Below are 11,258 nucleotides of genomic sequence, written 5' to 3' on the forward strand. Positions count from 1 at the left end.
CCTTTTTTAGCATATAATACACCTTTTTAGACCCACACTTCTGCCTAATCTGAGGAATTTAACAGTGTTTGGAAGTAAATACATGTTTAAACACCACGCCTTTGGCTGTGCTGGATGTTTTGTCTAAAATCCCATGTTCCTTGCAATTCATCCATTATAATTTTTAAATACTTTCAACACAAGTCATAAAAATAATATGTATATTGTAAAACTCCCATTATGAAGCATTTATTGGCACATTGCATTAGAGAAATGTGACCATGTGTGTTTACATATCACTGACATGATGTAGAAGCACTGGAAGGGACTGGAATACTTAAAGTATTCAACATAAGGATCGTATTGAGGAATTTGCAGTCTTTAGTATAACATCTGTTTTATCTGGGGTTTTAATTTTTATTCTTTTTTGGTGAGAAAAACAAACCACTTTGTAGGGTTGGGTCCATTACTGCACATCAAGAGAGTCACTGAGATTCAGTTCCCTTCAATTGTGAATGTATTACTGAGAAACAGTAAACACAAATAGCTCAGTAGATATTTGATTTGGGTTTTTTTACCTTGCTCTCTCACTTACTGAGATAATTCTTATTCCTGGATTTTCTAGTTCTGAGGCGTATATGGCAGCCGAGGCTTTCCTGATGAGGACTTTCAGTGGGAGGTTTGAAAAATACATCATACCGTGCTTTGTTGCAAGTGGACAAATCAATGAAAAAAAAAGCTCCGAAAACTTAAGTTACAGGTAGACATTTGCACTTCATGATAGTTCAGAAATCTGAGGGGAAGTGGTGGGCATGTTAATTAACTTATCTGGGGAGGAAATAGGTTTTCTGGTCTTAATTACTTCACAGGTCAGTGGTAGAAACTCATGCTTACAACCCACTAGTTGGGTAAGAATCAAACACATGAAATTAAACCAGCTTAAAGAATAAGTGTGTGGGAAACTTAAGCCAGATGAAGCTCATCTTTCTGCTTAGAAAGACAAAAACCAGCCACCCCAAATTATGTATTGGTTTGTAATACCAATTTAATGATATCCTGTGACATGAGCAGAATAAGAACAGATTTCTGACAATGTTTCTTTATGATCCGAAAGCAAATAACTTTTTACTATCTCTCTAGCCCCTACAACACATTGTATTTGGAGTTGCACTGTCCAGCTGTAGCCCCATCTGTTGTGGTCACTTCAAATAATGGGAAGAATACTGTTGATTTTGGTGATGTTGCAGTAGGTATGAAATTTGAATTCAAGTTTTGAGTTTTCTCTATCTGATGTTTTCTTCTGAGTGTGGTTTTGCATTTCCTTTTACATTGTTCAGTTGATTTTCAAAAGTCAAGGTAGAAATTAGACCTGTAATAGGTACTTCGGTGGAAAATTAGGAGCTTATCTGTCCAGCTGAGGCTTGTGAAAAAGCAGGCTCAATCCCAAAACATGGAATTGGAAGCTCTGTAAATGACTGTCCAAATCTGGAAGTGTTTTGGTGAGCTTCGATGTGTGGATTAGCCATAGAAATTGAACATGTTTGGACCAGGTAGAAGCATGACTTAAAGGAGGAATGGTAGTATATGAGTGAGCAGCATCACTTTTGGAACTGTTTTCATTCCTGTCAGGCCACAGAATGATGAAGCGACTTACAATACAAAATATCACCCCGGAGAAGCTGGAAGTATCCTTGTTTGGAACACAGGAGTTAACCTGCTGTTCAGCTCCTGTTTAATTTGACTCTCTATTTGGAGGAGAAACTGCTGTTCATATCCTGTTTAATTTGGCTCTCTATTTGGAGGAGGAAGTAGGAGGTAGCAGATTTCAGGCTCAATACATATCTTTCAGAGGGAGGCAGAAGGTAATATGAATAATATATTGGAGAAGCCAAGGGGACCTGCTGGAAAGTGAGTTCCATTTCACCCTTTTGCTGGAAATCATTCTGCACAGAGCCAAACCTGAGAAGCACTTAACCACCTTCCATAGAGTGTATGGTACTGATGACTCAGCTGGTTTTAATGCAGTATGATGTTCTTTTCTCTGAGTTACTGATCTCTGAAAAAGCTTACAGATGTTACTTCATACATCTTCAGTCTGAGCAATACTTAGAATCTGTTCTTGTATCCTTTCCCCCAGTCTTTGTTTATAAACTTTTCCTTGAGCTGCACCATTTCAGCTAGGATTCTCAGTTCTGAATCCCAGCGGTCCCTTCCTGTTGGTCAGAGCAGTTAGAATGCTTGAACCAGGTGAAAATAAACCCCTCATCATCTCTTTTGGTCCCAACAAGAATAAACGGGTGAGTAAGAGATACAACAGTAATGGGGGGAAAAGAGGAGATATGAAGAAGTGTAACTGGCTGTGTGATGTACACATATTACTGGCTGGGATGGGGCTGTATGATAGGAAAAACTTTACTGCCTGTACCTACCCAGTCCTAACATTTAGGTCTTTGTCAATGCACTAAATCCATGGGTAATGGACCATTTGTGGGAGGGGGGCAGTTGGAAGGGTGAAGCATGTCTTCCTTTCAGCAACTGGGCTAACGCAGACATCCTCTGGGCAGTCCTTTGAAACACTGGATATCCGGACAGCAAAGACCAACCTAACCCTGACTGTCGCTGGCCGTGGGGTGACACCATCGGTTGTTTGCTCTGTGGAAGAAGTACTCAATATGGGTTATGTCATAGCCAAAGAGAAGGTGACTTCCACATTCAAGGTAAATCCCTCTGTGCTGAACCAAAAGCATACTAGCAATTTTTGTAAGGAGGAAGAGGAGTTCTGTAGTTTTTAGTCCAGCAGAACACAAGGCCGAGTGGCAAACTGTAGACAAGAACACACCTTTAAAGGCAGTCTGGCAGAGTGATCTGGTGCTGAGACAGTTTCAGGGTGAAGGTTACAAAGCTGTGCAGGGAGGATCTTGTTAGGTGCTGATGTCCTGCCTGCAGCCTCTGCACAGAAATAGAGCCAGTATGTTCTTTAAAAGAAAAAGAAATGGTCTGTGAGAGCTCCATAGATCTAGCCAGAACGCAAAGGGAATTAAGAAAGAAATGGCTCATCTTTTACCAGTGTTAGAACTGTTTCTCTATTCTGCCCATTACTACTGGTTGTTCTGAGTCCAGCCAAAGCAGTGACAGGGGTACATGGGTGAAATGCAAAACTGGTCCTACGAAGAGCACACAAGGATCTGCCACAGTGCTGTTGAGGGATGTTTAACCAGTTCACTTACTCATATACTGCAAATTCCAGACTCAGAAACAGGCCAAGATCCTCTCCTCTCAGATTCTGTCTCAGTATGTCAATAACCAAAATGTATTACTTGATGCAAGACTCTTAAAAGGAGCCTGGTCCCCATTTTTGGGGGCAGAGCTGACATGATACATCATGGGTAGCAATAAAATGTGCTTTCAGTGAGCACCTGAGCACACAGTAAAGCAGTAATACAGTGAAATAAATTCAGACAGTTCACTAACTGTGGATCCTATGGGCCTGAGAATTGATTTTTCTTAATGAAACTGCTCCTGTGTAATTTAATGTCATCAGATACAGAACACTTCCATGTTGACCCTGCGATACTCCATCCAACTAGATTCACTTTCACCAGCAAGGGACAAAGATCGTCAGAGGCTTCCGTCCTTTATTACGTCCTCTTTGCAAAGAACAGAGCTTGTTGGTAAACTTGTCTTTTAGTCTTGTACCTTTGTTAAAAGCTCCAAAGTACAAAGCAGCAATACTTTATCCTGTTGGATCTACACAACTGTGAAAATCAGGGGCATAGCATCCCTGAAATTAAAGGCACAATTTTGTTTCCCGGTAGGAGCTGTACTAGTTTTTTCAGTATGTGTGGCTGTAAATTTATGCAGCCTGAGCAAATAGCCCTAAGTAAGGAGATATTAGTGTTTGAATCTAAATAAACCCACACAGTAACTGCATATTAAAGGTTATATTTAGGGGTGTCCATCTCTGTAGAAACATGTTAGAATATAGGAAGGGTTTGGTGATGCTGCTTTGGTTCCGCTAGAGATGAATGCATTAGATTTGTCGCTGGCTGTATTGGGTGTTTCTAACACCCTGTTCTGCTGCAAAACCATGCATCGAGCTTATTTATTTGCTGTTCAAAAAAAAAGTTAAATGGGTTTAAAATATATGCAGAAGTAAAATGAAGCTGTCCTGCTCTCCTCCTTATTTCCATCCTCATTTTTATTTACTAGGAACACAGAACTATAATGGCCTAAGTGTGTTCAGCATCTTTCCAACAGAAGGAGAGATTGTTGCTGGGAAGAGTCAGGATTTTGTTGTTACTTTCAGTCCTGATCATGAAAGCCTGTACTATTCTGACTGTCTCAAGGTTGTACTCTTTGACAAGGTGAGACAATCAAAATCCCTGTATTACAAAATCAAAGTCTAAATATGACCTGCAGTGATTTTCATCAGCATGGGCTTTAGGATTTTCAGATAATTATATCTAATGGATAGTATTCATAGGCAGAAATATCTTATTCATTAACTGATGTAAGTAGGAGAAGGGCCCACTGACTTTTCAGGTTTTAAATATTCGGTTAGTAATTGATGACAGCAGTGACTTGGGGTTCAGTCCTGTTTTCTGTCAGCTGTCCACATGGTGTAAATGTGAGGTGATGGGAGGTGGGCTGCTGCCACCCTGCTGAGCACAGCTCCAAGTGGGTTCTCTGCAAGTAGTGTTTAATGGCAGTGGAGAGCAGAGCTCCACGTGCATGGTGCCACTGGCAGGTGCACCAAGCACCAGGGAGCTGCTTCTGCAGTCACACAGTGTGAGGAAGGAGGTTTCCATCTGTAGAGCAGCCGCTGAGCTTAGATGGAGCCCAAGTCAGGATATACAGGCTGGCAGCACAGCAAGGGGCTTTACACCATGTCCAAGGAGACTGAGCAAAAGTTAATAGAGAGTGCCAGCTAAGGACCATCAGCAGGTATGGCAGACATGGAGCACGCACCATCTCCAAGCAAGTAAGTTCTGTTTCTCCCCTTACAAAGTTGTTATCTCCAGATGATCTTTGGAATTGCAGTTAAGAATGCAAATCAGAATAAGATGAAGATCAATGGAGTCTGGTCCTAGGTCACAAACTCTAGCAAAGTTTGGCAGCAGATAAGTTTTGCCTCTTTTAATGGCTTTAGTATAAACAGCTTGTCCAGTGCCTTCCTGAGGTTGCTTCCGCGGAATGACGGGCTGTTTAAAACAGGAGTGGACAAGGCGAGGGGAAAAGTGGGGTTGTTGTGCTAGAGAACGGGGCCCCTTGGCATCTATGTGAGCAGGTGAAGTAATAATTTCTATGCAACTGTTGCTGTTGTGTCAGTTTTCCTGCTACATCAGTACTTTAAGCTGTAACCTGCGTTTGACACATTCTTGTCCTGCAAAGGAAATAGCCCATGTGATCCACTTAAAGGGTGCAGCAAGAGATCATCCCGTATTTGTGGAAGGGGGAGTTCCACTGGATGTGCCTGTTGAGTCCCTGGCTGTAACACCACCCCTGTCATCACAGGGAGCACCAAAAGAAGGTAACATCCTACTGCTTCATTATAAAACAGGGAGTGACAAGACATGGGCATATTCCTCATCCTTTCAGAAACAGTAAATTAAAGATAAGTTTCCCAGAATCAGAACAAATAAGCATTATGGGATAGCAGGAAACTTGCTTTTAAGGAAAGATTTTCTCTTCATTTTAATGCAGTTATATCTTAATGACTATCTTCTGCCTTTGCAGCTTACCTTGTAAAAATTATTATAATTTAATACTACTACAAAGTATTAAGATGTATTTGCTTTCTGCACTTCTGACTTGTATTAAATGTTTATAAAATAATTTCATACGTAATAACATATCCTGGACCTTCCCAATTGTGTAGTTATGAAGCAGTCACACTTTCAGGGGGTCGAATTTATCCTTCCTTAATTTCTCTGGGCAGGATCTGTGTTCAGAGACAGTGCATAAGCAAATCCTAGTTCCTGAGCTATAAATAAATCCAAGCACATACAATACACAAGTAGGGATATCATACGCACAGCGTATGTGCCGTGGGGCTAGAAAATGAGAAGGAAACTTGATGAATTTGCAACTGCAGACTATGCAAAACCTTCTTGTGCTTAATTCTTCACCAAGCCTGTAAGAAGGGTCACCTTATCTGCACCAACTCATGAATTTACCACAACATCACTTCATTTTGAACCACTCTGGTGTAATCTATACCTGCTCCAAAATGATACTCACCCAGTTGTGACTGTATCCAAGTTTACTTGAATTGACTATGTTTAGAGCTGCAAGAACCAGTGAAGTCCATTCTCCTCACTCTGGAGTACGTGGATGGAGAGATTTCTCCAGAGCCAGCAGTGACAGAGCTGAGGATTGGAGCCATACAGACAGCTCGCTTTGCACCCAAGAAGGTGAAGAAAATTAAAAATTAATTAAAAGTGCAGTTTTATGTCAAGTGCTATAACGAATACTGAGAGAGTACAGATGGCTACTGGTCCTTTCTGTCAAGAATTCAGTCTATAAATTAAAATGTACAGCTTTCAGGGTTTCTGATAAACTGTAAAGCATCAGTGTTTGAAAAGGAAGGCTAATTTTTCAGGGGCTGGTATGAGGGATTAGCAGTGTCATATTAAGTCAGCAACAAAATTTAGCAGTTTGCTCTCCTAATTCTGAATACATAAGTTTGAGCACAGAGGTGGATTACAGATCCAACCCTGTGATTTTAGTGTAGTATTTTATGACAGCTTGACATGTGAACAAGACGGGTACTTGGGGTTTCAAAGGGTGGTAGTAGCATGGCAAGCAGCAGCACCTGGACAACGCCACCTTTAATGAGCAGTCCTGGTGCCGGCTGTAATGGGTCCTGTGCGTGTCCTGTCTCCCGCAGCACACAGAGTTCGCCTTCCATGACCTACATCTCCTCCAGCAGAAGGGATTCACTGTTGAACCTGCGCAGGGAATGATCGAGTGGGGTCAAGTCAAACGCATCCGTGTCTCTTGGGTGCCACCTGCTGACTACTGCGTAAGTTACACTTGGTGTACGGCATGTGGCGGCTGTTTTCACCGAGTTGTAAGAGAAACACAAAAACTGATCTTGAGGCTGTCAGCAGTACAGGCTGTTTTGACACATGCAGTTACCAAAGGGAGTACAGGCTGGTAGAAATACCCATAGGAGAATAAAAGTGGGAACAATATGTATGATTTGGAGGCTTGCAACCTCCCCACGGACTTGCATTTGGTGGTGTGGTGAAAAGAACAAGCATTAGTCACTTGCACCTTACACAACTTAGTGACCTGTGAGAAGTTATTCTGCATTATGCAGTGACAAAATGCTGCTGCTGATAATTCAGACACAGCTCTGGTCACACTGACGTGAGCTGTGCAAGAAAACCTGCTGACATAGAACTAAGTTTACATGGATCATTTTGCCACAGTGTTCATGTTTATTTGGCTGTGGGCTGCCTTTTGCTGGTTGTGTTCCTAGAATTTTTTTATTTTCCACTTCATGAACTGCTTTACGAACCCTATTTCCCTGGCTGGTTTTGCCTTTTTGTGCTGCAGAGTTTGGGTGTGAGACCCAAATGTCTCTGCAGGGCTGTGTTTGCTCCTGCTGATTCATCTGCTTGGGCATCCCTGGAGACTGAAAGAATTTACCTCCCTGGCTGTTGTTGTGAGCTGTGTGGGAGGGCTGAATGAGTAGTTTGTTCCAAAATTAAAAGATTGGTGCTATCATGTGCAGAAAGAAAGGATGTAAAGTTCCTGGCATGATGTATCAGGTTGACATCGTGCCTGTTGGTAAACCTGACTGTTAAACAAGATTTAACACTAATTCATGGTTAACGGGACCCATTTCTTTCCCAGCCCTCACTGCAGCATACTCTGTTGCTGCTGTGCCCAGCTGCCATGGTTGTAATGTGGTGATGCTATCTGTAGCACTGTCGAGATAGAATGCTTGATCATTGCCACTTTACTTACTGCACTATGAGCACTGTGTGGGGATATGAAAGAGCCAAGAGGATGGGATGAGGGGTAATCTGTAGCTGTAACTGGTGCACTTTACCACTGAGATTCAAAATCCATGGTTTAGACCTTGATAACTAATCTGTTCTTTAAAAAAAAAAAAAAAAAAAAAGTTGGTTTTATGTGTACATTTTTTGTAGGATGATGATCCTCCACTTGTGGCAGCCCCCCTGGCCTTAAAAGGTGACGTTAAAGAATCTTACCAAATCCTCTTCATGGCAAAAGTTGTGTCTGCGTATGCTCCCACTGAGTGAGAGAACCAAGCTAAGTGAAAAGGAAGACAGAGACCTATGTTATTGGGAAATCAGTGGATCTCCGTTGGTACACGGGAAGATTTTGAGACTGTTGCAAATGTAAGGGGAGCAGAGAGGTGGGAAAGAAGGCGACATGTAATATTTTTGCTTTTTTCCTGATAAAATTCTACTTAAACTGTGGTTCCATAGTTTTGTTTTCAAGCTGACTCAGTGACAATAATCTGGTGGTACAAGAAAGAATTAATGAGGGCTCCAAGTAGAGACGTCTGCTGCTAATCACAGGGTCTGCTGAAGGTGAGCATTCCCTCTTTTACATCTACATGGGTGAGTTTCAAACAACGTATTTTTCCCCAATTTCAGATGCATTTTAATGGATTTGGAAAATCCTTGATTTTCCCTTCTAAGCCCAGAATAAAACCTCAAGTCTCCTCTGCATCATTTGGCCAGTCATTTTTACAATACACTGGAAAGTCTTCCTGATAACACATGGTCAGGAAGCAGTGACTGTGTTGTTCACGGAATTGTTGGGCATGGTTGGATGCTAGGTCATGGCTCTCCAGAAATTTCCTATTTCTACATTTGCTTTCTGAATTCTAAGAGCAGATCTCTGCCTGTTACTGGGAAAGCTGGACTGTCCTGCAGGTGTAGCTTCTGTCAGGAAGCAGTAGCTAGTTCAGGGAAGTGAAAAGTACAGAGGCACACTGCTCTGTACTTTGTAATGAAGGGACCGGGACATTAGCAGACATCTAGAAAAACATTTAATCTTTTAAATCTTGTATCAGTCTTTCTTGAATCATAGTAAGTCTGTGGCAAAATTCCCTCACCACCACTCAAAGGCATACTGCCATTTAGCCCTGGGTAGCTGGTAAAATTTAGGTGTTATGCAGGAATGAAATAGAAACAGACTAATCGTAACTATCCGTATGGTAAAATGTGTCAAACCTATCGGACTGCAGGAAAAGGCACTAAAACAATTGTCACAAGCAATGTTTTAACTAGAGGAAGCTTGTGTAACTGTTGAAGAGGAGTTCCTTGTTTTTCCAAAGACGGTGTGTTTCATAGAACCATGGAATCTAGACTGGTTTCGGTTAGAAGGGACCTTAGAGCTCATCCAGTTACAACTCCCTGCCACAAGCAGGGACACCTTCCACTAGAGCAGGTTGCTCCAAGCCCCTGTGTCCAGCCTGACCTTGAACACTGCCCGGGATGGGGCAGCCACAGCTTCTCTGGGCACCCTGTGCCAGCACCTCAGCACCCTCACAGGGCAGAACTTCTGCCTAAGAGCTCATCTCAGTCTCCCCTCTGGCAGGTTAAAGCCATTCCCCCTTGTCCTGTCACTACAGACCCTTGTAAAAAATCCCTCTCCAGATTTCTTGTCAGCCACTTAAGGTATTGGAAGACTGTTACAAGGTCTCCCCTGAGCCTTTTTTGCTCCATTCCGGTCTGTTCTCATTTAATAATGGATCAAGTGGCTGTGAAGTTACTTAGCTCTTCAATCTGAAGATCTGCAGATGCTGAAGCAGTGGCCATCACCACGGGAGGCAGCAGGGCTGGGAGCGGGTGGCAGTGCCAGCCAGGGACAGCACTGCCCTCACGAGCGGCACAGGGTGTTCCTGCTGGGCACACAATGAGGTTTGTGTGCCAAGCGGGCATACAAACTCCTGGAAGGGAGATCAAATGCACACAAGACAGAACTGTTCCAAATAGCGCTGCACAGCTGGCAGTTACCAAACAACAGGGAAGTTTTCAGAAAGCAAGGAAGGGCACAGTGTGTTGGAGTCAAAGGGTCATTTTAGGCAGTTAATTTGGGGGCATCCATTATGTGAAAATCCACTGGGTTTCACTCTTGGAAACATAGAAGAAATGGCTGAGAATAAATTAGTCTCTTGATTCTCACAACCACATAATGCACTGAAAATAAGTGTTAAATTACCTACTAGGAAAAAACAGCCCTGTCTTAGGAATCTTCCACTTCACAAAGGTCATGTACTGTGAAACAGCATCCAAGGGATTAAAAAAAAAAGTAAAAAATATAAAGAATACAGGTAAAGACTGTGCCAGTGTTGACAAAATGCAGAGGTAGGTTGCAAGAATAAGAAGGTGTCTTACTAAGCAGAAAGAAGGAATAGATGGACAGTGAATATGAAAGACGGGGACTCTGGGTGCACCCACTCTGTGGTGGAAGTCAGAAAGTGAAGCATACAGTGCTGGACAAGTGCCTTCAGAAAGTGAAGCTGGTTTTAGAGAGCAGCTGCCATTGACCAGCTTCAGCCGTGATCTGTGCTGAACTGAGCCTAAAAGGTAAGCAGAGGATATAACCCATTTGTAACTGCATTCTTTGGACACGATCTGGAAAACTTACATGAATAATTTCACAGACTTGAAGTGAGGATCAGGCTCTGGGTTTCACTGGCCAGAGTTTCTGTACTGAAAGCTAAAAGTATTCCTTTGCTCGAGGGGGTGCTGAACCATGGTAATAAGAATAGGTTGCTATTTCTGGAGTACTGAAAATAAAGAAAACTGTGCTTGCAATACAGCAGCTTATGTTCTGTAAAGCTCTTAGGGAAATCTGAACAGGTTTTATTCTCTTTCATGAGAGAGAAGCCTGCTATTTTATTTCAGGCCTCGAAAGTAATCATGTTGGACTTCTTGGGGGCATAATGGCTGGTCCCTGCAGACCTGGGTTCTCCTTTCGTACTGATTTCGTTCTTTTGGCACACACAGCCCAACGTGCCCAGCACTTGTGTGAAGTGATACGTGAGCAATGGGAGAGCAGATTCAGTGTAAAACTGACTGCAGGATGCAGACTGTGCTGCTTCGCCTGCAACACAACTCAAGCTTAAAAAGAAAAAGCACAGTACCATTTTCTGAAAAATGTAGCCCTTGTGTGTTCCACTATCATTGGAATGAGAATATGTTTCACTAAGGGATAGAAAGCAGTGGGATCCTTTCCAGGAAGAAACAACTACTCCTGTGATATATTTGCTGCAATTCTTAGGCTTG

The 11,258-nt window shown here is 42.4% G+C and overlaps 1 protein-coding gene across 1 annotated transcript in view; it reads left to right on the top strand.

Annotated features, from left to right (window-relative positions):
* Positions 1-8,255, top strand: part of CFAP74 (cilia and flagella associated protein 74) — a gene marked incomplete at its 5' end in the record, with an annotated part of 37,496 nt that extends 29,241 nt beyond the window's left edge. Inside the window, 11 exons of the mRNA XM_010015777.1 lie at positions 605-739; positions 1,120-1,229; positions 1,609-1,664; positions 2,157-2,276; positions 2,529-2,696; positions 3,521-3,650; positions 4,189-4,343; positions 5,371-5,509; positions 6,265-6,392; positions 6,869-7,003; positions 8,142-8,255. Of these exons, the coding sequence (XP_010014079.1) occupies positions 605-739; positions 1,120-1,229; positions 1,609-1,664; positions 2,157-2,276; positions 2,529-2,696; positions 3,521-3,650; positions 4,189-4,343; positions 5,371-5,509; positions 6,265-6,392; positions 6,869-7,003; positions 8,142-8,255 (1,390 nt within the window). The remainder of the gene's footprint in view (positions 1-604; positions 740-1,119; positions 1,230-1,608; positions 1,665-2,156; positions 2,277-2,528; positions 2,697-3,520; positions 3,651-4,188; positions 4,344-5,370; positions 5,510-6,264; positions 6,393-6,868; positions 7,004-8,141) is intronic.
* Between the last annotated feature and the right edge of the window lie 3,003 nt (positions 8,256-11,258).

Source organism: Nestor notabilis, unplaced genomic scaffold, assembly GCF_000696875.1.
Source record: "Nestor notabilis isolate BGI_N333 unplaced genomic scaffold, ASM69687v1 scaffold33685, whole genome shotgun sequence".
NCBI lineage: Eukaryota > Metazoa > Chordata > Aves > Psittaciformes > Psittacidae > Nestor > Nestor notabilis.